Source organism: Phyllostomus discolor, chromosome 14, assembly GCF_004126475.2.
Source record: "Phyllostomus discolor isolate MPI-MPIP mPhyDis1 chromosome 14, mPhyDis1.pri.v3, whole genome shotgun sequence".
Classification (NCBI taxonomy): Eukaryota; Metazoa; Chordata; class Mammalia; order Chiroptera; family Phyllostomidae; genus Phyllostomus; species Phyllostomus discolor.
Window position 1 is genome coordinate 19,955,273 of NC_040916.2, and position 27,225 is coordinate 19,982,497.

The 27,225-nt window shown below is 50.2% G+C and overlaps 1 protein-coding gene across 2 annotated transcripts in view; it reads left to right on the forward strand.

Moving 5' to 3' along the window:
* The window catches only part of ASTN1 (astrotactin 1), a 272,757-nt gene that overhangs the window by 73,642 nt on the left and 171,890 nt on the right, over positions 1 to 27,225 (forward strand). For both annotated transcript variants that reach the window (XM_028530660.2, XM_028530661.2), the window contains exon 2: positions 25,763 to 25,950. In XM_028530660.2, coding sequence (XP_028386461.1) covers positions 25,763 to 25,950 — 188 coding nt within the window. The remainder of the gene's footprint in view (positions 1 to 25,762; positions 25,951 to 27,225) is intronic.

The window sequence follows — 27,225 nt, forward strand, 5'->3', positions numbered from 1 at the left end:
TTCATTCCCATGGCTTCAGCTGCCCATAACTTGTGAATGACCATGGAGGAGAATGTCCCGTTGCTCTGATGGGCCTGTTTCCATATCTGTGGGACCTTCCTACGTAGAGGTTCCACATGGAGTTTGAACTCGGCATATCTGAACCTCCACCCCTTCACCCAAGCTTGCTTCCTGGTCTTTGTTTCTTTCATGGGTGATTGGCGCAAAGCTCACACTAGCCTTTCAGGGCTATCCATGGGACTGCCCTTCCCCTCGTCCCCTTGTCCCCGCAATCCAGCAGTGACTCACTCTGTTAATTCCTCCCTCCCATTTCCCTTCTGCATTTTCCCTCTCCTCCTTCCCATGGGGCATGTCCTTAACCCCTCTTAGGTTGACTCTTTCGTGGTTGGTCTTCCCGTCTTCAGTCTCAGCTCTTCTGGTCTTCACAGTCCACCGCCATCTGTGTGTCAAAGCACCAGTCAGGTCTTGCCTTTCACTCCGCTTACCCTGCAGGGTAAAGCTCCAGCCCTGAAGCTCAGCTCACAGTGTCCTCTGGAATCTGGCCTCCAGGGAGCTCCTCAGCTCTGCGCGGCCTGCCACGAGCCGCCCCGGTGTGCTCAGGGAGTGCCTCGCTATTGATACTTGGCTCCATAGCGTAGCCAGAAGGGTGGCCGGGGTGTGTCCCACTTGCCACACACACTGCTGGGGTGACCACGCTTACCCTTAAACTTAGTGCACACACACCACCTCCTCCTCTCAACCTTCGTGACTGTCTCTGCTCAGGGAGAAGTGGGCACTCTTTCCTTCCATATTAATACTTTCTCTGTCCTGTGCTTCTGTCTCCTACCGCCCTGTGATGGTATTGCTAGTTGTTCTGTTTTTCCCCTGGGCCGTTGTAGAATGCAGACTCCTTATAGGTAAGCTCTTTCATATTTGTAAACCTGAGTAGTTGGCATGAAGGTAGGACTCGGTCAAATACGTTTTAAAGGAATGAATGAATGAATGAGCGAACAAATGAAGGAGTGAAAGTTCACATAGCTCCTTAGTGGCCGAGCCAAGCAAGACTGCCTTGGTTTCCCTTTTTCCGCTTCACGTTTTCCCTGCGCCATGCTGCCCAGTGAGAAGACCTTGGCATTTAAAGTGGTACCGTTAGTGTATTTTTCTCTACAAAATGTATTCTATTTTCAAGTTGAAATGTTAGAACTCACAGGCTAACTGGAAATAAGTGAAGTCATTCTAGAGTTTGTCCTTTTTTTTGTGGCTCGGTGATATTTTAATTGTCCAAGAAAAAGAAATGCAAGCAGGCAGGACACGCACGTATAATATTGAGTGTTTGCCATACGCTTCACACATGGTCTGTTTAATCCTCACACACCCTCTGCAGTGTGTTCATTATCTACATTGTACAAATGAAGACACAGAGGCTGCGGAGTTACGTAACTTGCCTTGGATCACGTGACTGACAAATGTCGGAGTTGGGAGTCTGACCACGTCCATCTGACTCTAAAGCCCATTCTCTTTCCCCTTCACTACACTTCCTCTCTAGGGAAACAGAACAGAATTAGGGACATAAAAATCTCAAGAAGTCCCACTAAAAGACGTTCCTCTGTGACTCCAACAACAAATTGGACCGAAGGAGCAGGAACTGGGAATCCTACGTCTCACCCACTTGCCCGGCGTGGTTTGGAGAACATTAATTAACCCCTAATTTCCCAACTCTTTATATTTACAAAATATGAGGAGTACAGGCTTTTCGTATCAATGAGTCAATTTAACGAAAAAGTGGCTTCATGAACGAGTCTGTACCATTTGCTACAGAAATATGTTCGGCCCTGTTACCAACCATAAAAGTGGCCTTCTTTCTAAAAGAAACAAAAATTGGTCTAAAGGAAATGAGACAACTAGTCTAGTGAAAATCAAGAGTGGGTAAAAAATTGATTCCCTTTTTATCTAATTTCTCTTAAAGTCTTTGTGGAGGTGAGTGGAGCCCGGTGACAGGGCAAGCGTGCAGGAGTGAAGAGACACTTAGCAGGGCACGAGGAAGGGCAAGGGGGGGAGGGGCTGTTGAGTGTCGTATGTGCCAGATTGATCTTTTCCCCTAGGCCTAATAACTCCAAGATGACAATTGGCATTTCTGCTCGAGCATTAAACACACAACCGTCACAGTGTCCGTGGGACCTCCACGGGACCTCCAGGCTGCTGGCGGAACCTGAATTTCCACTGCTTTTCACAGCGGAGAGAGTCTGAAATGAATTACCCTGGACAGAGCAATAGAGAAAATATTCAAAGCAGAAGCATTGTAGAAGATAAGAAATTGTATTTTCATTTTTTTCTGGATTTTGAGAGGCAGTTTAACAGGAGGGGCCCCGGCTTGAGATTCTTCCCCTGGATTTCTTATGAGCCGATGCTCCCTGTGACCTTGAGCAACACACTCAACTCTCTGAGCTTCTGTTACTTTTTCGGGGGAGGGCGGTGTGGAGTGGATTCCGTGGGAGGATTGGGTGTCTGTAAAACGAGGACGAACCGTGCCTCTAACGTTGGCACTGTGTCCTTAGGGTTCACGGTGGCTGGGACGCCCGGTTTGCTCTCCCGCCAGCCACCTTGAGAGCACTCCTGATGAGGTGACAGCAGAGAGGCGGGTGACATGTTTGAAGGGCCAGATAATGGGAAAAAAATGGGAAAAGTGTGACCGAGTCTTTTCCTTAAAATCATGGCACTTCTTTCAAAATAGAGCCCTAAATAGATCTTTAAATTGGAAAGGAGAATTCATCCCAGCTCTGCGAGGCTAACTCCGTGAAGGGTAAAACTCGTTGGGACATTTTTACGGTGCCCCCTGCCCCATAATCAAAGGGGTGTGTAGGCTGGCGGACACCTGGCTTGGCCCCGCCCCTCGGCCTTACAAAAGCCCCACACCCTGCTGCTGCCAGGCCTCTGGGACGCGGGAAAGACACCGGCCCCTTTTGCCAAGTGTCTGTCGTGCTTCCTGGTTGGAATACGTCTCAGACATTTACCGCACTCTTTTCTTGTTTCATCAAAGCTCAACCTTTATACACCTAATATGATTTCGTCCTGGTTTCATTTCCTGAATCTTTGTGTGGCTTTTTTTTTTTTCCTGGATCCCACGTTCAGCGCTGCCAGGTTCTTTGTCCCTGCAGGTGCAGACAAATTAGCATAAAGAGTAAGTTGCAGAATTGGAGAAGAGCAAATTTGATTGCAAAAGCCATTGCAGATCGAGGTCTATTTGGTGGCATTAGGAGCAAAACTAATAAATGCACCAGGTTTTTTTTTTCCTCCTCAAATGCACTTTTTTCCTTTTACTTGACAGTATCCCTTTACAAGCAGAATGTTTTATCAAATTCTGGGTTTAGCTGTCATGCACCATGCTTTTTTTTGTTTTCTTACTCATTATTGTTGACTGTTAAGCTATGTGGGTCTGGCAAAGGAAAATCTCCCATGATGAAGAAGAATGCGTTGCCTGCCCAGCATCGTCGTCTGCCCGGGCGTTTCACGACCCTGCAGATGCAGGGTTTGGTTGGCGTGGCTCATGCCGCTGTGACTCCCATTTTGCGGATGGAAATAAATTCCGAAGAGACTGCAAGGCCGCGCCTAAACTTTGAAAATCCGGAAGGAGCCAGGGTCAAGTTGACTCTCTCTCTCGTGTTTGTCTAAACAAACATTCTCTTTTATGGCTAGTCTCGTGAAGAATCAGTGAGACAGAGAAAGACAAATGCCATATGATGTCACTTATACGTGGACTCTGAAGATCAAAGAAACAAACAAGCAAAATGGAAACAGACTCATAGATACCGAGAACAGATTTCGCTTGTATGTGTAGAGACCAAAATAAACAAACATAGAAACACTCGTAGATACAGAGAACAGATTTTGCTTATGTGTGCGCAATCTAAAGACCAGAATAAGCAGACAAAATAGAAACAGACTCATCGATACAGAGAGCAGACTGACTGTTGACCGAGCGGGGGGAGGGTTGGGGGCGGGGCTGCATGAACACGGTAAAGGGATGAAGCAGCGCAGGTTGGTGGTTACGGAATGTCACCGAGATGCAGGCCGCAGCCCAGGGAATGGAGTCAGTAAGAGTGTCATAACTATGTGTGGGGCCAGGTGGCTACTTGGAATACTGGGGGACCACCCTGTAAAGTGCATCATTGTTGAACTGCTATGCTGCACGCCTGAAGTTAATACAGAATAATACTGAATGTCAACAAAAGAGAATGATATGTATTTCCGCATTGTTCTGGGGAAATCAAAGAAAAGGCTCCCTGTGAGCCGTGGCAGATGAGGCCTGTGCTGGGTGCCAGCACCAAGGCCCCCTGGCGAGGGGCCAGAGTTCATAGTCCACGGGGCATGCACAGTCTTCTGGGGGCTGCTCGAGTCTCAGTGGGCAGGCCCCATGGATACGACTCAGGTACCTCCGAGATGGGGAAGCCTGGGCAGGACTCACCCACGTCAGCGGGAGGCAGCGACCCGGAGGGAATGAAGGAACGGGAGCCATGTCCCCATGTCCCTATGTCCCCATGTCCCCATGTCCCCAGGCTCCCGCCAGGCCTCAAGGCAGGGGGCCCTGGGTCCAGGCCGGCTCTTGGGGCTCTGGAAGGAGGGGCTTCGGGTGTTCCTTGTGCCCCTGCTTCGGTGGGGCTCCCCTCCTCAGCATGTCCACTCCAGCTTGGCCCCTGCCGTCTGGCCTCCCATTTCCTCCGTGCTCCGGGTCTTTTCTGCTCCTCCGAGCTTGGTTGCGTGTGGTTTTTCTATTTCCTCACCTCTCCACCTTGAAGTGGCCCTGCGGCCCAGACTCCCCACCTGCGCTGCCTCTCAGCATCTCTCTGAACTCGGCAGCTAGGACGTGCCTGAGCGGCTCCATAGTCCCTGTTGCAGACTCCTCAAGAGAGACTGTGACTAGCCCATTTCTTGTGCTGAGCCACGTGGGTCCTTGCCCTGTCTACAGACAGGCTGCCCTTACGGGAGGTGCCCTTAGGGGAGGTGTCATGGTCAAGGTCTGTGGGAGGAGGAGTGACTTACTGGGCAGGAGCCAGGGGCAGGCACTAGGATGGACATGCCCGGGGCTGTGCCCTACCCCTCTTTTCACAAACCTTCTGTACGCTGTCCCTCTCCCTGAAGTAGCCTGGCAGCCTATGAGAAATGGCTGGAAATTAATTTCTAGGAGCTAAAATATTTTCAAGGTCAGAAGAGGAGAAATCACTAAAGTGACCATGGCTTCGAGAGACTGTATTAAAAGCTCCACGTTCATTACTTTGTTTCCTGTTCACAGCAACTCTATAAAGTCGATACTATGGTCCTTATTGGGCTTCAATAACCTGTTCAAGACAGACCGGTATTAAGTAGAAAGGTTGATATTTAGACCCAGTCAGTCTCACTCCACAATCATGTCTGCAAATCACGCTCCTTCCACATCTAACTCAGGATCCGTAACTGGCCATTTCTTCACCTGGGTCCACGTCAGCGTTTAGGAGATAATCTGACTGGAGTGGGAGCTGTGATGGGGGCATCCCACGCCAGTACTGGGACGGAGAGGAGCAGTTGATGAGGTCATGGAGACTTCGCCCCGTGAACCGGGGCTCCCCCTGTCAGTGCCACGGAGTGGCAGTGTCTCTGGGAGGCCACTCCACCCCCAGAGGATGTGAACGCGTCATGCAGAAGCCTTCTGTGACTCATATTAACACAGATCCATCACTAATATGACAGATGCGCACACCTGCAGACTTGATTGCTGCAATTTTCCCGAGTCACTGATAGGTTTACGGCCTGCCTCCATTCCGGTAAAACCAAAGCCGTCTAGATTGGTCAAAATGTGTTTCGCTTCCATCAATCTCTTGAACAGATGGAGACTCCAGCCCCGGTGACAGGCTTGCTTTCTAGACGGGGTAATTAAAGAGGCAGGACCAGCGACGTGTTAAAGTCCCCTCGTCTTAGTTTTATCATCTGTAACACAGTCGCAGAAACTCCAGACAGAAAGCGGCTTTCTGTCTCCCCTCCCTCGCCGAATGACTGGCCCGGGCTCTGTCTCCCCCCCACCCCTTTGTCTGCCCTCCGAGGCCCGTCAGCTGAGGCTCTGGTTCGCCCCCGTGAGGATAGGGGGTGTCCTGAGGGGTTTCTCTTGTGGTCCAGGGATCCCTCCCGTAAGGTGGAAAGGTTTGCCCAGGGAAAGAAAAGCCATCTTTATGCCAGAAGCTCTTTCCCCACCAAATCCAGGTCTGGCTCTTCGTGGCAACCAACGGTATAACATACAGAAGGATACCGGTCATTTCTCAAGTGACCCAGGACACCTCCGGCAGTGTGTGTTTTGTGCTAGTGGAACACTTTAAATATAAATAAAATTAAGAAGCAAAGATTTGGAAAACTCTTAGTAGATCCTTAAATGACTACACACGAAGTTATATGTGTTAAATAGAAATCAATTGACCAAAACTAGATATTTGGGGCCATCAGGGGTATAGGAGGTCCCTATAAGATAGACAGAAATGGTGTTAGTCAGCAAATACATTCTTTTATGACGGTAGAGGCGGGGGGAAATAAGAAAAGTAACTTCAAAATGACTTGTCACGGTTTTAACTGAAGAATTTGTGTAATTTCAACAAATACTTTTTCCCCTGACATTTAAGTACTAAGACAAATAATAATGACCGTGAAGAGTGCCCTAAACCAGGAAACAAGAATAGTGAAATTCCTGGTGTTGTACCAGATGCACCCGGGCACCCCGAAGCATTTGAGAGAGGAAGCTGGGAAAAGCGGAGCGGCAGCATCTGCTCTGACCTGATCGGGCAGACCACGTCTGCTAGCGAGGACTCAGAGTCCTTGCGGGGCGGACCTGCAGCGCCGACGGTGATGGGTGAGATCTGCAGCTCCTTCACCACTAGTTGAACCTAGCAGCAGCGTAAGGGGTGGGCACAGTGCGGGCGGGGGCGGGGCAGTGCGTGGCAACGGTGGGCGTCTGTAAAGGGAAGTCAAATCTGATCACTGTGCCCTCCATGGTGGCTGATCAAGGGGATCTACTTAAAGTTTCAAAAAGCTTTGCGAGGTTCTGCCTTTGGAAGCTATTTCTATTTAACGGTAAGTCCCCACCCCGTTGGTTGGGCGTGGAACCTCAGCTATGCAAAGCACTCTGATGAACAGTCTTCCTGCGTGATCTGGACAACGCTAAACTTCACGTGCTAGCGAGTCAAGTGGATGGCGGCCGGCCGCAAGACCATGAGACTGCGCAACGAGAGGACAGAAGAGAGGAAGGGGGTTTTCACGTCATCAAACTAATGCTCTCGCAGAAAGAGGGCCAAGCTCTCGTTATAACATAGAAGGGTCTCTGTCGCTCATTAGGTTATTCTCAGAAGAATAACCATAGAGCTCGTTCAGGTCACCCTCGGAAAACACCCACCAAACAGGCTGTCCCGAGAGAGGAGAACAGAGTCACCTTGGAAGGCGTGGAAACTCAACGGCGCTCTTATGCCCACGTAGGATCGCAGCGATTCCTCTTGCCAGGAAGTAAGTAAGTTATGCTTGTCACTACCCTTCAGTGATTGTGTCAATGTTAACAACCCCGACAACTCCCGTTTCTCATGTTTCAAAGCATTCCCGTGTGCATGTTCACAGTCACAGGCCCCGGGAGGTAGAGGTTTGCATCATGACCATTTTTTGAAAGAGAGAGAAGTGGAGGCATAAAGGTTTCAGAGGCGGGAGCCTCGTCTCGGGCTCAGGTTTCCCAACATCGGAACCCTTCCTCTCTCTGCTCGGCTGCACGACTGCGCGCTGGGGAGCGCACTGAGCGAACCCGAGGAAAGTGCGCAGGAGGCAGCTGTAATGGGCAGGAGGAGGCGGGTGCGGCTGTGCGAAAACACACATTAGACATAACAGCCAGCCAAGGATGGAAGAAATAGGGTTGATACAAAGACAAAGACCGGGAAGGGAATGTGGTCTGTATTTACCGTGTAAGGCGTATGTGACCTCGTTCGCCAAACATACTCACCTGCCAGGATTCAAAGCTCTATTCGAAACCCCACAAAGGTGAGTTCGGGATCAATAAAAGGAAGTGCTGGCTCACCCAGCAGGTATTGTGCATATGGAGCATATTTCCCGGAGTGTGGTGTAATCAGAAAATACAGGTGCAGTAGAGGAAGCAGGAAGATACTAAAAACTTCATGAATGAACGTGACACAGTTTCTAAGAAGCTGAACTTGACCTCCACTTTGGAACTGCTGTCAGGGAGGATACGTGCCCACTGGCATGGACTTGCCTTTGAGCTCTGAGCCGCCGAGGCCGCAGAGTGGGGAGAAGCTGTCAACACTGCCCAGCTGTCCCCGAGTCCCCGCCTTGGTGTGCTGACTCAGTTCTACCAGTCTGCCGCTTCCGGTTGCCGTCACCCAGGTTCACAGTCTCAATGGCTCAGTGATGAAACCCAGAGCTGTATTCATTAGAGGGTGCCCCTTCCTACCAGAAGCAGAAAGCACAGCGCTTCAGTTGCTCCGTTTTGCACATCTCCATGAACACCGTTTTTGTTACAGACTCTAATGAATGGGCCAGTTCTACCACTTGGAAAACAGAAATGGCCAGCGTCACCTCTGTCAGCTATTTCTCGATCGTTGGCACAGGTAGGGCATGCCAGGATCAGCTGAGAAGAACCGCCCATGGCGGGGTCACCTTTCAATAGGATTGTGGGTGGAGCACTGCTGCTCTGGAACAATTCTACTCCAGAACTGTAATAGTAACAGTAACAAGGCTGCATGGGAGTGAAGAGAAAAGGGGCAAGGACTGTACAGTGAGCAATACGTTGAGTAGATATTAATCTTGAAACAGGGAGCATCTGGTGGGATGCCCCCCAGGGGAGAGGCAGAGAGACGAAGTGCTTCAGAGTCCAGACTCTGGAGGTAGACGTCCTAGGGGTACGCGGCCTCCTCCACTTGCTAAATGTGCAAGGTAATAGCAGGCAAGTTAGCTGACCCTCCTGCACCTCGGCCTGCTCGCCCGCAACCGTTACCCACCTCCCACCGGCGTCGGGAAAAGCAAAGGCATCCAGAGCGTTTAGATAGCACACGTTCTACTGTGAATACTGCGTGAGCACTAGCTGTGGCACATTGGGTTGACAGAGAGTGTGTGTTTGGGGGCTGACGTTCACCTGCGCACCCCTTTCTGCTCTTGACTTGGTCAAGGTCGAGGGAAGAGACTGGAGAGAGGGATTATCAGGTCCCAGTTCCTGGGTCACCCCTTCCCACTCTCGTGACCACACGATGATACCAGAGACGCCGCCTCATGTACCTCCTCACACAGTGTGTCTACAGCGTCTTCCTTGGTTGGAGGTGGTGAGAGGCGAAGTCAAGGTGTCGGCCTACAGGTCGGCGACCCCTCCCTGGCCTGTCACTTGCTAACTGACAAATGAGAGGGTGAGGCTCCAGGAAGAGTGCGTTCCTTCCCTGGAGCCCTTGAACCAGGTACCTTCCTAACCTCTTTCCCTGCACTTTCCTGACACAGGCAACAACAGTACCTGCCTGTTCGGCCGTTGGAGAGCTTGGTGAGAATGTGTGTGTTCATCCCGTCACCTACCACAGAGTCAGTGCTCAGTATAAGTTAGTTGCTGTGAAAAATAGTAAGAATCATCAGTTGCCCTACTTTAGTCTCGCCGGATTCAGCCTGACCGTCACGTGGCCCAGCATGTTACGAACATTAGGCCTGTACAGAGCATGAATGAAAGCTCTTGGAAACAGAGGTCAGAATAAAAGGAACCCCCCTTCCGTGCCACGAAGCATATATGAGAACATAAGCACACAGATTCAGACCCGCACCGACGTGCAGCGAGACCCGCACAGGGAGAGGTGGGAGGAGAGAGGTGCCACGCGGAGCCGTGCTAGTGACGAACGCAGAGTGGCAGATGGCCCGCCCGCTCTCTAAAATGCATCTTCCTGGAGAATGCACGGCTCCCCTTTCCCACTGCCAGCCCCTCAGTGCGTGGTCTGTGCGTGGAGGGCCTGGAGAGAGGAGAGGGCTTTGGAATTGAGAGACAGTTTAGGAGAGAAAAGTGGAAAGAGGTTTAGCAAGGGGCTCTGTCACTGCGGGTTATGCCCAGCTGAGCAGCGACATATTTTAGCAATCAAGTGACCTTGCATTTCTTTTAAATCATTATCATCCGCTCAGCGGGGCCTGGATGGCTAGACTGACATGTAGAGGTCACGTTGTTCCCTTTTGCAATGCGCATGGACACAGGTCGGCCTGCAGAAGTGGGCCCGGGGCGGTGCCAGGAGAGTCTCCAGACTGGTAACTGGCATCCAGGAAGAGGCAGATCGGATCCTCCTGGGGAGCCTGTCTCAGGGAGGTTGCATCAGATTGCTGCGTGATTTATGCTCTCGTGTGAATTGGTTAATAACTCAATTTCAGTCCTGGGCCTGTAAGTCCAAACGCTTCAAACTGGTGACAGTGTTTACTATTGCTGTATAACTCCTGGGCATCTAATTTTTTAAGCTGAGGTACAAGCAGAGTGGCTCACGATTTCTCAGTGTAAATAGGCATCGCTGTGGTAGACCGCACAGTTTGTAGAAAGAGCACTGTGCTGGGTGGCCGGTCAGGTGGCCGGATGTGAGCCCCATTGCCTCCGTGCCATTAGCTCTAGCCCTTGAGACCCTCACTCACCCTCTGGCCTTCTGATTCTAATTCTGTAAAACCTATGGCAATGGGACCGATGGATGAAAAGAGAGGGGTAATAAAGGCAGAATAACATGACAATACATAAGATTATTGCCACTTGTCTTCACTTGGTAGGAACTTCAGGTTCAGCCCCAGTATGGCAATTACCAATCAAAGGAAAATTAAAAAATGAAATCAAAGAATTTCAGAGTGACAAGAGTCTTTAGAAGTTGCTTAGATCCCCTTTTCGTTCTTTCAAACTTTATTAAAAAATAATTGACAAATAGCCCTGGCTGGTGTGGCTCAGTGGATTGAGTGTCAGCCCGTGAAAGCAAATGGTTGCTGGTTTGATTCCCCATCTGGGCACATGCCTGGGTTGCTGGCCAGGTCCCCAGTAGGGGGCACTCAAGGGGCAACCACACATTGATATTTCTCTCTCTCTCTCTTTCTCCCTCCCTTCCCTTCTGTCTAAAAGTGAGTAAATGAATCTTAAAAAATGTATTTGACAAATAAATTGTACCTATTTAAAGTGTACAACGTGATGGTTTGGTGTGCATGTCTCAGACCACCGCCCACGCCCACTTCCTGTAGGAGGAAGTGATTTAGAGAGGAAGTCTTGACCACTGACCAGCCAGTCCAGCACGTTCTGGGCCCCCCAGTTTTGTGTGCACCAAGCTAGCGCTCATGCCAGCAAGGTGATCTGGCGGTCCTGCAGGAGCTGGGTGGAAGGCCTTGTTCTGCGAGGTAAAGATGAGAATGCAAGGTTCCACTTGAGTGCCGTCAATACCCCTGGGCATGTATGATGTTAAAAAACAAGATTCAGCGGAATAAATTTAAAGATCTAATTGGCTTTATTTAATGATTTATGAATCAGGCAGCGTCCCGTCTTAGCAGATAGGAGCTCCGAGGAGTTATGCAAAATGGGAGCTGTACAGGCAGTAGAAGGTGGAGCAAGGAAGTTTTTCCAGCAAGGAGTAATTGTTTCAGGCAAGGTCACTTTCATCTGGTGGGAGGTAGGGGGTCTGCAAGGCTGAGTGCTGACCAGGTGATTTCAGATTGGTTAACGCTTGCATTCATGGAAGCGGCGGAAACTCCTAACGAGTTAGGTATTGTCTCAGTTTGCTGACGTGGAGCCTGTGTAGGGCCTGTTCTTTCTTTCTTTTTCTTTGTTTCTTTGTTTTTTAACCATTCCCCGCTTTGGTCAGACTCTCAGCTTACCCGAGAGGTGACCGGAATGTACAGCATCAGCACCACTTTCAAAGGCTGCTGCACCGTGCCTGCAGTTCGGCGGAGCCCCTCTCTGTGTGGCATTCGCAGGTCGTGGCTTCAGGCCCCCGTTTTTTTAAAAGTCAGTCGCTCTCTTTGTTCCTCGTCTGACATTCTGGTCTAGGAGAGATCGTTTGCTGCGTGGTTAATGGCTGCAGATAAGCATGCAGAGGCTTTTGAGAGAATACAGCTAACCCTGGAACAGCACAGCGATTAAGAACACTAGTATAGAGCAAACTATCTTCATGTCATTTAAGTTGGCCCTTGGCATAAGCGGATTCCCAGCCACCACGTGGCCCTTCAATGGGACTGTTGCACTGCATGGGTTGATGGGACTGAATGGGCCAACGTGTGTGTGTGAGCGGACCTGGGCCTTTCGAATCACGTTGATCGTGGGCCCACTGCACCACTCACCGAGGGATTACTATGATTATTACGAGTAGGTTTATTCTCAGTGCCTGGAGTCACTTAACCATGGTCCCGAAGACCTAAACCCATCAGAATCACAAAACTCAAAGAAAGACTCTGTTCAGGGAGTCACCTTTTTAAGCCTCCTCATGGCTTGCCCACACGTCATATGTAACTGAGCTCCCCAGAAGTGTTAACCCAGGTGCCGCCGGTGGTGTTGGCCACAGCCCGGACACCTTGCTCAGCTAAAAGATAATTAGGGGATATCCTGTCATCAGGAACAACTTTGGCCAGAGAATCTAGGGATCACTGGGCAGGTGTTGTTTTAGTGGCAGACTGGGTGATACTTTCAAGAGTGAGCAAGGCTCATTTCCATTTCCTCCTAACCTGGGAAGTCAGGACCTGCCACAGGAAGTGACTCTGGGGTCACAAACACCTCCCGGCAGGTCCTTTCTAACTCGATGAGGTAAACTCAGGCGCGTTGACTCATGCGGTGTCTCAGTCCATTTGGGAACAGATGGGGGACAGTTAGATAACCTGAGCGGCATTGTGTGGCCAGGTGCCAGCCATCTAGGCCTTCACAGGCCCAAGCAGGACGGTAACCACCACGGACAAAGGCACAAACCATGCCCATGATGGTGGCGCTGTTAATGGACGCATTCGCAGGGATTGTTGCACTTGACCCTTCCAGCAGTGGGTCGGCTAGGTATTCAGCCCATCTGGCATGTAAATCCCCTACCTGAAATAAAGAGTTGGTGTAAATACCTTGCAAAGAAGGGGGCTGCTGGTGAGATTTTGTCTTGTTTTGTTCTGTTCTGTGACTGGGGGCAGATCCGATGTAGATAATTATGAGAATAAGTGAGCACAAATGCACTAAGATTTATGTAGGTGTTGGTGTCTAATTAAGCACATACAGGTATACTCGGAGAAAAATGAAAGATGCTGGATGTTCTGGCCGTGAAAGTTGAACGTGGTGAAAGACTTCTAAGTCGGTTGATTATAGTTTGTGGGACACGGGGCTTTAGCATCATGGAAAGATCAGAGTCTTTGATGACAAATCCGTCAACCTGAAAGGTTACCCTCCTTAGCAATGGCCTGGGAGATGTGGACGATGGCTTTATATTTCCAGGCCCATGCTAGAGTAAAGGAAGTGAGAGAAGAGGGGAGGGCTGCGAGTTTAAAGTGGAAAGTCTTGATCATACATTGTGGGCGGATGCAGTCTGCACCAAGGTCGGCCACTGCTCCTCCTCAGCCATTGGTGCGGAGGTCTCCAGCTGGTGTACAGTCCCGAGAGTCCTGAGGGGCTCTTTCTAGTTGGGAGACGTAGACTCAGGGTTCAAGTTCTTGATATTTGGCTGCCATTGAGTAGTGAGGGGGGTCTGGTGTAGTCCCTCCCTAGGAGAGTGAAGCAGTCTTTGTAGGCAGTGATTCCAAATCAGCAGGGAGGGAGAAAATTGGAAACATTAGTTTGGAGAGTCATGCGTAGCTAGATATTGGAGCAATTTAGAAGAATGAGGATGCAGTCCATTTTACAGGTGTATCACCAAACCTCAGAGACAATGAACAGGGCTAGAATCTAGTATGTACAAAGGTGCATAGTTTTTGTTTCTCTGCAGTCACCCCAGTTTTTTCTAAATCAAACATGATCACACTAGAACTAATTTGTTTACACTAACCTTGGCCTGATTATTTACATAAAGACAGCAAGGACGGCAGTCGACCATACAAACTCTTTTTTAAGGCTGGCTTGCTGGAGGTTTTCATAAGGAATCTTAGACTGAACTCTTAAAGGCCTCTCGAGGCCCGGAAGCTAAGCCAAGGACTTGCTGCCAGGTTCTGTCAACAGTCCCTATCATTTGGGTAGATCTCTCTCTCTTCTTGAGGTCCCCCCCCATATCCTGAGGTTCCTGGGCCTGCTGGGAAATGACCTTCCATCCTTGTGCGGCAAGGCCGCCAAGTCTGTAAGCAGAGTGCCCAAATGGTGATTTCCGGGGACTTTATTGGCTTCATGAAGTCAGTCTGAGTTCTTTATAAAGTAGTCCGGTCACATCTGAGCCTCTGCACATCGCTCTCAAATGTGACGCCTCGGTCAAAGCCGTGATAATATAGCCAGTGTTTCCAGTTGTGTCCTGTTGCAAGGAGAACAGATTGTCATTGAAATTATGCAAATACCTAACTATAATGCTACGAAAAGAATACTCAAGAGCTTCTGAATGCTGGAGGGATCAGGTAGGAAGAAAAAGTGAGTGTTTCATCTTTGTTTACAGAGGTATACTTTACCGAATTGCTCTAAGTCACAAATAGCTTGAGAGAAAAGGTTTCCTTAAATCTGGCAAAACAAAAACATAAAGGAAACAGCAATATTTTGGAAAAAGTCATGAAAATGTTACAGTCCTCTGTGGTTTATTGAGTCCCGTGTAATTAACACTTGTTCTGCTCGGATCCAGTTTTTCCATTGGTTCTGGAAATTCTTATCGAGTTCAGTTTCATGACCTCAAAGTTATGAGAAACTTTGTTAGCGTCCTTTCCATGAATCTCCTTGAAGATGAAACACTTTTGTGGGAATGCTTTTGCAAAAGCATCAGAGTGAAACAGTAATTGTCTATATATGTCAAAAGCCTTACAAATGGCCGTGGTTAGTTGAACTTGACAAGGGAATCTGGTTCTTTCCTTAACATGCAACATCTTAATAAATAACTAGGATTATGACTGATAGCATTTTATTTCCTAAGGTCAGAATGTTCACACTAGCTACAAGTCTTTCAAGAGGAATAGGCAAGGTTAATTGCCGAAAAGGTTAGGTGGATTTTGAATTGTTTCTAGAGCTGCATTTCTGGTCTTGCAAAACTTTGTTATAGAAGTATAGTTGCTTCTCATTCTTCAGAGACTTGATATCTTTTGTAGCCTAAATGATATTAAGGGGCTGAACGCCCCCTCATCTATCTGCATTATTATTAATTTGAATCTTTACATTAGGGCAATTTGCAACTAAGATGGAAATCCAAAGGATCATAGCTTTGTCTTTGGACAGTTTTCTTTCCTTCTGGGTACATTTAACTGGGGGAAGAAGACCCCCCTCCCGAATTTCTATTAGACTCTGAATATTAACATCCAATTTGGTCGAATTTCTGATCATAGAATTATGAAGTTTCTTCCAATTTCTTGTCAGGTTTTTAGCTGGGAAAAACAGTAAATATTTCTGGCAGCATTAAACAACCCCGTGGACCCATGAGGCATCGTTCCTCCAAGAGGCGGCAAAAGATACCGTCTTCACAAGATCTAGAGATACCCCCGAAGATCAATAACCAGGGGCTGCATTTTAAAAAGGAGGGACAAAGTGACATTGTATTACCGTTATTATATTTTCTTTCTCTCCCGGGCACTGCAGAGACCTGGGAGAGCTGACTCCGGCAAGAATTCTCCAGTCCCAGCCTTGGTAAGGCAGCCAATTACTCGCCAGCTCCTGCCAGCTTTTCCCAGGATCCCATCCGCAGTCTCCGAGTGAGGTTTCAACTCGAGAGTGCAGCTCCAGTACCTACCAGAATGTAGCCAGTTTGAAATTTGTGATTGTAGTTTCCTCTTTGCTGTGTCAAGGGATTAGTTGCTGGAGATGCCCTTGGATCCCATCAGCTGTGGGAGGGGCCATTATGGGATTCCTCCTTCAAGGTGGACACTCAGGCCTTGAGCTGCTGATGAAAAATTTGCATAGTCCCTATGAGGACAGTCTCTTTTCCAGGGTCCCAGGCGCTTACAACTGAGACCCCAAGCCCTGGGCCACCATTTTAATGATGTGGAGTGGGGGGGGGCCCAAGTGTTTATTTTAGGTACCTCACTTGGGAGCTATCGTAACTGGAAAGCTAATGGTTTGACGGACTTTTGTTTACCTTTATGTATCTTCCCGTTTTTCTTAGCCTTTTGCAACAAATTATTTAATGAAGCTGTTTTAGAATGTTGAATTATTCTGGGAGCTCTCATACACCAATACAAATAGGTATCTCATTCAATATGTCTGATGTAGGAACGCTTGCTTCCAAATGTACTTTTTAAGTGAGTGATCTTGTTTAACTGGAATAGTCCCCATCGTGGACATTGGAATTCTAGGGTCTTTTTAGTAAGATTGTGCCATTTTCATAGATCTCTCTGTAGCTTCCGGGACCACAGGGTTCCTAGACATAAAATAAGCAAGTGTGCTGGAAGGTGGCGTGCTCGTCCCTTTGAAATTCAAGGATCCCATTTTAATTGCCTGTGTGTGTATGTATGTATCCGTCTACCCATTCATCTGCCTATTTGCTTGCTTGCTTGCTTGCTTGCTTGTTTGTTTATAGTTAAGCCTTTGGGTCTGTGGAGCCAAACTGATACCTTAAAGGGCTGTGCCGCGGGCTGGGAACCGTGTGTTGGTTTACGGGGTGCCTCGTTTCTTGAGGCGGCCGGGGGACCTCCTCATATCCGCTCACTCGGTCTGTGAGCAACTTCTCCTAACATGGGAGTCTTGGGTTAGGCGATGAGCTCCCTCACAGCATTTACATGCTCAGCCCACGCTCATCAATTCTTCTGGCTCTTTTGGCTTTTGAGATTCCCATTATCATTAGCTATATAGTTTAAGAGTAAGTCCTTATCTACACAAAGGCAGACTTGTGCACTGTAACACACCAGCAGCAGCCAGGAGACGTTACTGCCCCCTGGCCACAGGAAGCCCCTGTGTGCATTGCCAGCAATATCCGGTGTGGAACTGGGGGCCGGGGGAAGAAGGGCTGAACCGGCAGACACCCAAGGCCGTGGAGTACGGGGCACTCCAAACAAATGCGGACCTGTGGCTGCTGCCAGCAGTACCCCACATGGATTCTGGGGACAGAACCAAGGGCTGGGGTTTCCAATTAAATGGGAATTGTGTCCCAAACCCAGGACGAGGCACTTGGGTTTTGGTGGAACCATCTACTGGTTTAAGCTGCCCTGCCCTGGATTGGAAAGCCAATTAGACTGGAAGTTCCTCCCAAAAGGAGTGCAGTTCAGAGTGAGAGGAGCTTCCTTACCCATGGGCAGCATCTCATTTTAGCAGAGAGAAGGGAGCTTTCAGAAGCTGTAGGCAAAAGTAGGTGAGGCGAGGAAGTTATATTAGCAAAGAATGGATTTTTTGGCAAGGTTACCTTCCTTTGGGGGGGACTGAGGGTCTGTCAAGCAGATAACCTCACTAGTGCTGACCAGGTAATGCCAGCAACCTGACTGGAATTGACTGGTTAAAGGTTGCATTTCTGGGAGAAACTGAACCTGCATTTTGGCTCCGTATTACTGAGTCTCAGTTTGCTGACGCTGGGTTTAGCACAAGTGACTCCATTTTGTGCCTGTTGTTTCTTCTTAACGGTGATGACAAGCACTTACAGAGCTCAGTCTGCAGGAAAGGACTCAGCTTACCACTGAAAAGGAAGCTCAGCTGGCGTTTTAATACCGTCTTCATTTGCTCCTTCCCTCTTCCTTGACCACGGTCACCATTCCCATGTCCCTTTGGGAGGACCCGCCCATTTTAATTCAAGAGCATTTTCTAAGTGCCCAGCAGCAAGCTCACTGGACTGGCTTGCGTGCCAGCCTTGAATGGGCATGGGTAGCATGGCCTCCCCTTGTGTCTGGATCTTAAAGCAAAGGGAATTTCATCCAAAGAGCGTTCAGTGTGCTGAGGAGCATCAGAGAAACACGAGCATCACTCGGGCCAGGTTTCTTGCTCTAAGTGGGTGGTTCCTGGATTTTTGAAGGCTCAAGTAGCGGAAGCCATTTAAAGAAAGGTACTGTTTGCTTAACCCTGTCAAGATTACTGCTCGATTTTAGAATTTATGGGAATGATACTAATCATGACAATAACAAACACAGAATTGATGATGATGATGATATTGATATCAGTGTTGATGGGTGTTCATTATACGTCAGATAATGCAAAGCATTTTATTTATTCTGGGGCGGAGGTTTAAAAAGCGAGAGAATGGGCATTGAGACAATGGAAAGGAACAGTGAAGCCACGAGCCTTAGCGTCCCCCGCCCCTCAATTCTGGTGAACCTGCCCAAGTATGCTGACTTTCCTGGAACTCCTTGTCTATAGAATGGACATAGAAATTCCCACATTAAAGCGTTATTGAGGAGCATTAAGTTAGCTCGTGAATGTTGAAAGGGCTCCTCAAAGAGCCAGCGCACAACAGGTACGTTATTACTTGTCCGGTTGAATCACAGATGATGACGGAAATGCGACTCGATGAGCAGTAATTAGAAATGGAGATGAATCAAGGCCGTTTAGGAAGGCAATGGGCTATTCTCCGTCTGTAAGTCATTTACAGGTGATGCTCTGTCGTGTCAGTTTCATCCCCCCCCCCCTTTTATGAGGCGGGAGCCATAGAGGGGGCCTCACGGAAAGGGCTGGGGATCAGAGAATTGGAACAAATACTAAACTCTTTGCTCATGCAAGCCTAGGGTATGCGTGCGCGAGAATTCAGAACAGAGCTCTCCCTGGGTGTGGGAGGCAGCTTCCCTCCCACCTGCCTGCAGCCCGGGGCCCCCGCGGTCCGCACTCCAGGTGTTCACATGGCTTCCGACGCCGCGCCGCAAGGACGTGGCCCCCAAGGACTCGCGGCGCTCACATCAGAATTCCAGGCATGAAAGCGCAGGCTTCAAAATGACTTATTCTCATTACAATGTATGAAATGATCCGTAAATACATATTTTAACATTACAGAGTTTAAATATTATTACACATCTTAGTTGATGTCAGATTTTGTTAAATGCGTGCCGTTATCTCAATTTACAAAGGTCAGTCGGGTGGCGGTGGAGAACAGAACTAGAGACATTTAAAATTTTTTCTTACCAGTTCGTCTGTGGCTCCGATAACCCTGCCTTTTCCAAAGAGCTCTGGGCTTTTTCCTCCCCTTTCGGATGAGACTTTAATGAGTATCATGTGGATAAACTCTTTGCAGAGGTTTGAAAAGACCCAGAGAAACACTGTGGTAGGAACAAGCGAACCATTCTGGATGAAATCATAAGCCATTTGAATGCCTCCTCATCTCCCTGGTTGTGTCAGAGCCTTTTGGCTGCGTCCTGCCCCCACGGGAGTGCTTCCGTCTCCATGGCTAGGTCCATCGAACGTTCGCATAGTTGCCTGATTGCTATTCATGCCGGCACAGAGTAGCGCAGTGACCTACTTCCAGCAGCATCCATAGAAAGCCTCGCTGCTTTCCATCGGCCGGATTTAAAAAGCCACCCTCCGCGTTCTGCAGCGCCTGCCCACACCTGCCCCGGAGACAGCGTGCCACGGACCTCTGAGGTCCTTATTTCTTTCTTGCACACCACTGCTGCTTTCATTTTTGGTTCACGTTGGTCCACCTTCAACCTCTTAAAGAAGAGAGGTGGTAGGAAGTGGTGAGTGGGCAGCATTAAGGATGGTAACATTTCTGATTTTCAGAGTATCGCCTCATAAAGGAATATTGGCAGGGCTTCAGAGAGAAATCAAGTGGAGGTTGTCTTTTTTTCTAACCTAGACCACCGTTACATAAACATAATGGGTTTCAGGTAAATAATTCATTGGAAATCATTTGGAGGCATCTACACATGGATGATTCTTTCTTACATGAGCATGGATGGAATGTCCGTAGGTCACTGTCAGGAGTTTCAGTACAGCCGGTCCTTCCTCTGAGGCTGATAGGCTGGGCTGAGCTGGAAGCATTCCAGCCGCCAAGAGGAAAGGTTTGTTAGAATGCCTTTCACAGAGAGTTTTCATCCGGTTGGCAGAAATATACTCAGCCTGCTCCCGATTTGGGGGTCTAACTAGAGCCGAGTGCCATTGAATACCATGGTCAGAGCTGGGGAGAGAGGTCCTGAGAGACCGTCTAGTCCAATCATTTGAAGATCAGAAAACTGGGACCAGAGCGGTCCCAGAGCCTCACCCTCCCAGCTTCCCATCCCACGTTCCCGTTAGCCTGCCATTTCTTTCTCATCACTGGTTCATCCACGCTCTAGGCTCTTTGGTTTTTACCATGGAGCGCAAATGTCACTGAGCAGGGGAAACAGGAATTACATTGCCCTTCTCCTGGTCACAAGTGGAAATTTCTATTCCAAACCTCTGCAAGTCAGGGAAGTTCTAGTTACTCGTCAAAGGAACTCCCATGGACCACTGCGTGTGTGAGAGGTTGTAGAAAAATCGGAAGGCATTTTGCTGTAAAGCCTTTGCTGACACAAGTCTGCGTCCATTGCTCAAGCCTGTTTGGGGGGCAGAGGAGCCAGAATGAGATGATACGAGGCAGCAGGCACAGAGCTGAACAGAGCAACCACGACCAGAGTCCCTTCCCCAGCTGCACGCTGAGCACCTTCCCGGAAGAATTTCCCGGCTCTGCTGTCTCCTATGTTGTTCCTCAGCCAGGCCTGTGTAGGCACAGACTACAGGCAGGCCATCATGTCCTTGGCATCTGTGCTGGCGGAGCCAGGCCTGGCAGGGCACCTTGCTCGCTGGGGCTCCTGCTCAGGGCGGCAGGTAGGATGGGATCGCTTCAGCACTCCGCAGCGGACGGGCCCTCAGGTGAGAGAGGCGGAGGCCCCGCCAGCTCAGCCCAGAGCACGTTGTTTCTCTGGCCAGTCTCCTCCCCTCACTGCTTTTGACTTTGTTCTTTCTCTCTGCCTCCTTCTCCTTTGTCTGCTTTTTTTTTTTTTTTATCTGCCCGGCATCCTTCTCCACAGATGGCCAGGACGCTAATGGGCTGCTGTCATTATGTTTATGGAACAACTTGGGGTCTGCAGAGGCTGCTGTTGCAGACAGGAAAGACGGGGGTCACGTTTGATACCAGGGTAAAGATTTGCAGGATAATTAGTGATCCTCTCCTGTTATTAACCCCTGACTCGAGCAGGTTATTTCCTTACCGGCGTGTTGGAAGTTAATGCCACCACTAATCGTTGCAGCCGGAAGCCCCTAATGAAGCCACGTAGGAAAGCAGACCCACCATCAGCGTCTTTCAGACTCTGAGGTTAGAGTTGGGGGACAGGAAAGTCAAAACGAATTGCAGAAAAGGGGGTAATTTGATCATCATTGCCTACTTTTGGTTACCTGCCTTCGGTCCCCTTGATGGGAGCCCCTGGTGGAGAAGACCCATTTGTTATTCTTGGTTTGGGACAGTGGGCTTCATCACCGTCACATTTCTGAATTTCCGAACTTAACGGACACCACGCAGGAGAACTCAGTGGCGGCTGAGGTGGCGCGGGGTGGAAGGGTGGCCGTGTGCTTTCACGGCTGCCAGCAGTCTGCGTGTGTAGCCGCATCCTGCACTACGCCTCTTCACGTCCCCCACCCTGCGGCGTAACCAGACCCCCCTCGGGCCTGCACGCACGCGTCACCCTGCCGCTCCTTGGTGCGTCCACTCCATCCTCTTCCTCTGGAACCGCCGCCCGGCGTGTCCTCCCAGTTTATCCCCTCCCCTGGGTTTGTGCTCGGCCACTCTCTGCCCTCTCACTCAGCATCGCTGTGACTGTTTAGGGGACGTACTCGTGGCCGTGTCTTCTGGTTTCTTACTAGACCAAAAGCTCCTTGGGAGGAAGGGCCACGTCACACAACTGGCTGACAGTGACCCACTGGGTACGCTCCAAAAATATTGGCTGTATTCGAGGATGAATGGCACCCTTGTTTCTGTGTCTTCCGGGCAGGTTCAGAATTTGGGAGGTCCCGAGGGATGTGAGGGTCTTGGAAGGGGGTCATGGACTTGCCGAAAGTCAGGGCAGCCTAAACCTTCTGGAGAGTTCGGCCCCCAGTGTGGTGATGGCTTGAGGGGACTGCGTCAGCTCCTGTTGGCACTTGTTTCACTCATTGTAGCAAAGGCTCTGCTTGAGCCTTGTCCGCGGTGCCCAGGAGGCCTTGGACTGGAGGAACCGTTGTATCAATCCCCACCCCCCCATTTGCTCCTGGGGCGTCTGGGGGCAGCCTGGCATAGGCAAAGCAATTGCTGAGCATTTCCTCCTCCTGAGGTTTTCTGCTGACATCCAGGCTGTGTGATCGATTGCTTTGACGTTTCAGGCTTTATCTCAGCCCGTTGGCAATGACATTGGCTGACTTTGATTGTTCCCTGTGTGGTTTTCCGTGGCTTGACCTGGGCCAGGTAGAGAGTGAGAGAAGAAAGCTCCTGGTTATAAGTTCCCAGTTTAGCATTTCGGCCTTTCTGTGGCGGCCCTGCCGGGAGAGCGGGGAAATGCCAAGGAAGAGGCCATCATTCCGTGACTACCTTGAATCTAAAACATGACCACGCCCTCACTGGCGGACGCGGTGTCCTCTTGCCTTTCACCTTTGCCCTCTATGAGAGTCTAGTCTGGGAAGAATCAGCATGTCCCCGTCCATAGGAATGGGCACGAAAACCTAAAAAGAGGTTCAGAGGGCCGGCCTGGTGCCAAGGCCAGCAGCCGTGCTGTCCGCCCCTCTCCCGGTGGGGGCCTTTCGTCGCTCTCCTCGCTGCACCCTCTCTTCCCTTGGTGCCATCTCTCGTGGAACCCAGAGCGGAATGCCCTCCTCCCCCGAAAATGTCTTGGACGGCCAGTGAGGACAGGCTTTCTTTTTGGCTGAGGGAAATGTTTTGGAGTCGGTGATGATGGTTGCAAAGCTTTGTGAATACACTCCCTCCCCCAGTAAATTGTATGCATCGAGAGGGTGAAGTTTGGGGTATGTGAATTACATCTCCATTTTATATGAAGTCATGGAATGCTAACTCCCTGTGCAAAAAAAAAAAAAAAAAATTCCATAGCACAAAAACTCCTGGAAGACCACGTGGACTTTCTCCTCGAGTGTGCCCTCTCTCTGTGCACGTGCGGAGCTCAGGCCTGCAGCGTGTGTGTTGGGGTGGCCGGGGCTAACGGAAGTTCAACTGTCCTAGTCCCTGTTCTGTGTCAGGCCGGGTGACCTTGGTCTGGGCATTTATTTGTCTTCGTTGCCACAGTTAAAACGGAGGTAATGAACCTGACCTACTTGATGCAGATGTCCTGGGAAATAAAAAGCTGGTGTGTGAAGTGCTTTGGAGCTCTGAGAGTCTAGATTTCCCCTAGCTGGGCCCCGAAAGGGCTGAAGAGGCACCCACGTGTGTGGGATGAGTCCCAGGTGTGGATGGGAGGCCGGACTGCGTCGCGCTGGGCGATTCAATTATGCCACTAGGTGCTCCGTTGGGAACTGGCTCTGCTGGTGACTTTTAGGTCTGCAGTGCTAAGGAGATGGAGTTTGGTTTCTATGGCAATGGCAGGAGAGAGACTTAGGGGAGGAGGGCGTGTTTCTTGGGAGGAATCGTGCCGATGCTTCGATGTGAAGGCTCGATGAGTGGTCAGAAGGACGAGCGTGCCACGGAGGTCATGTGTGGCGTGGCTGCTCCTGGCCCACGCAGGCGCCCTCGGAGGCACACCCAGGGCCTCTCTGCACCTGGAAATTCAGAAAGCGTCCGTAGGAGAAAGGTGAACCGGGAGGCCTGTGTCACTGCCTCACCGCACACATGAAACTGTGCCTGTGGAAAACCAGGGCACGAGTGCAGGGAACTTTCCATCGCCACGTCCTCTGCCTGCGGCACTTTCCTGGATGTTTGTGACAGTCACTTCCCAGAGCAACCAATGCCCACTGAGATGACTGAGTCCTCTCAGTGATTAGGGAGACAGGTTAAATCTTTGTGGCCTGCCGGTCCTCCCTCACACCCCCTGGTTGACTCCTCGCCCTGGGCTGTCATGTGAGACAGGTGGTCCTACCAGGGTCCTTTAGGCACAGGCTCGTGACCTGTGACTCCCACTGATTCTTGTCACTGACCTACCCTGAGACAATCAACCGACATTCCTCCTCCTCCTCCTTTTCCTCCTCTTCCTTGTTCTCTTCTCAGTGTCTGAACGGCCTCTCCCCACTGATCTTCCTGCTAAAAGGGAGTCACCCGCCCTTCCATGCCCAGTGCCAGTGTCCCCTTCCTCTGGGAAGGCCGCTTTCTCCCCTCCTTCCTCCCGCTCCCCTCTCCCCTCCTCCCGTGTTCCCACAAAGCTTAGTCACGCGTGCAGCGTGGCACTTACCGCGTCCATCCACAGTGGGCCACCCCAGAGAACGTGTTGAGGGTCTTCTGGAGATCAGCATCTCAGCTCCTAGAACAGGGTCCGATGCATGATACGCGCCCAGTGGGTGTCTGGTAAATAAGTGAATAAACATATAAGGAAATAAATCAAGCGGCACATCCTTTGTGCCCTCGTACCAATAATGAAAAGCACGTATACACTCCATAAATATTTAAAATTGCTTTCCTCTTTGTGGTGGTGGGACTTGATGAGAATACTCTTCTAAATGTGTCTTATTAAATCTTCTTTATGCCTATGGAATTATTATTTTTTTTTCTGGTCTGAGCTGATACATTTTGGGAGAGGCCGTGCCTTACAAAAATGACGTTGTATCAGGCAAAGCTCGCCCAAGTGTGTTCAGCAGAATGTTGGTTCGCTCGGTGGTAGTAGCTGTTGAGGAAAACATGGTTTGGGGCCCCGGTGAAGTTCCAGAGAGGCTGGGCTAACCAGGTCCGTCTCCGGTGGAATGTCTCAAAGCTTTGACACAGCGTTGCGCAGGACTGTTAGCGAGAGGGCCGTGACACAGTGTTAGTGAGAGGACTGTGAGTGACAGTGTTTTTCTGCGGCGGCGGGTGGGTGGGGGGGTTGCCTAGCGCCCTTGGTGTGCAGTGCGTGATTGCGATGTTGCGACTGACTTGTTGGGGATCGCCCAGTGCCTCTGTCTAACGCACCGAGGGCAGGTAGGCGCTCGTGTCTGTGGGAAGGGCCCGGTTCCTCACTACCCTCTCCACGCACACCAGCTCAGCTCTGCTCTGCGAGAGTGAGGAGAAAAATTAGAGGGAATTAAAACATTATTTTACCTGCCACAGCGAGGATCAGACATCTCCAGTGGACTATGCAGAAAATGATTGTGGTTTTAGAAATAATCTGTCAGCCCCGTTGCTCGGCAGTAAACTCCCAGGATGGGTCTGTAAGTGCCTGTTCTCTGCCTAGTAATTACCCGCGCTCTCCCCGGTAGATTCGCCGGTGTCTGGGAGTAATTGCTAGGGAACTCACACTCTCAGATTTACAGGAGGAAAACAACCTTGTATTTACCCGGGAAGGGGCCTGCGTATCAGGGTATTCAAACTGCGCAGGGTAGAGGATGCTTACGGATCGTTAGAAATGTGGGGAAGAACCTGAAATTTTTTTTACCTGGTATTTTTCTCAATGGGTGGGAGGCTGGCTTGCATGATGATGGTGCAAAGACCTATGGGGAATGGTTCCTTTCTTCTCAGGGTCTCTTCCCTTCTTGGAGGTTTGGGGCAGCACGAAGTCCGACCTGACCCTCGTCGGAACCCTGTGTTGTCTTCCGGGGACCCTGGCTGGTGGGGACCAGTGTCCAGGAGGAAGGTGAATAAGGTGACTTGGGCTGGTGCCGTGGGAGTTCTGACCTCTGCCTTTGGTGTCTGTCCCCCAGAGATCTCGGGGAACACAGAGGACATCCCTCTGGTGCGCTGGAGGCAGCAGTGGCTGGAGAACGGCACTCTGCTCTTCCACATCCACCACCAGGACGGCGCCCCGAGCCTTCCCGGACAGGACCCGACCGAGGAGCCCCAGCACGAGTCGGCGGAGGAGGAGCTGAGGATCCTGCACATATCGGTCATGGTAAGGGCGGCACGGCCTTGGCCTCTATGTTACCTTGACATTGAGCATCTTGTAGCCATGCACATAGCTCCGCAAGACCCGGTGCCATAATGATGAGCATTGATGGCGTTTACGAGCAAATGCCCCGTTTAGGGGAAATGCCTCCGGCTGTGCTGTCAGTAAGAGTCACAGTTACCCCTGCAGCACCGTCACCCAACTCTCCTCTCTAGGGGCATGCCTGGACAAGGAGTGACTTTCACAAACCATCCGCGGCGTTGGGCGGGGCAGTGGACTGTCGTAGAAGGTCATTATTCAACTGGTGTGTCAGGATATCCGAGAATGGTTGCTCTGTACATGTTTGCCAGGTGACCGAGCAGCCGAGCTGCTCGCTGCCGCCACGTCCTCTTCGCTCCCCCCGTGCCAGGGGCAGAGTCCGCTTCCCGCCTTCCTCTCCTCTGGCGTGAAGGTCGTGTCCATGGACCCTGGTCCCTCCCTCCGGCCCAGCTCAGACACTTCACCATCAGTGCCCCCTGCCCCATTCAGGCATGTTTACAATGATTGGAAGATTCTAATCAGAAGGTTATTCCTACCATTGGTTTAAAAATCATTAAATCCTGGTGTTTTAGACTCTCACTAGCAAGGACACACAGTGGCAGGCAGGGTTTGGTTGGGCAGTGGTTGTTCACGGATGCCTCCTTAGCTCTTAGAACAGTGCGCTCACGTACTTAATGCCTAATGAGTATTGGTGGAATAGATGAATGAATTTCCCAGGGGACACAGAAAATACCTGCTTCACTTGGCATTTTGTGTATTAGTATTACGCTGGCAAAGCCGATACATCTCCTGCTCCTCGGGTAGCCCGAGAGCGGGTTGGGGCTTGTTGACTGATGAGCCGTGGGCCACGTGTGTGGAGGGAACGGGCTATTCCACTGTTAGGAAGCTCGGCTGGGAACCAGCCTAGACCTGGGCCTGAATTTCAATGCATCTATTACTCGGGTTCCGTCCCTACATGCTGTTTAGTTGTGTGTATCAAATTGGAAGAAACTGAGCACAGATTAGACATACAAAAATCTCCACGATCCCAATACTTGGCCTAGAAAATTTCCCCATGACAACCTCTGGTAAAATCAACGAATGCAATCCCTCCGTTTCTTCCTCAACCCATGCCCCTGTGAATGCCTGGCCTGGTAGATTACCTGCATACATACGACCTACTGGATTCGAACTACGGGAGCAGAGGAAAGAGCCTTTGAGTAACGAGTGGTAAATCTCGATGTCCAGATATGCTGGAAGGCA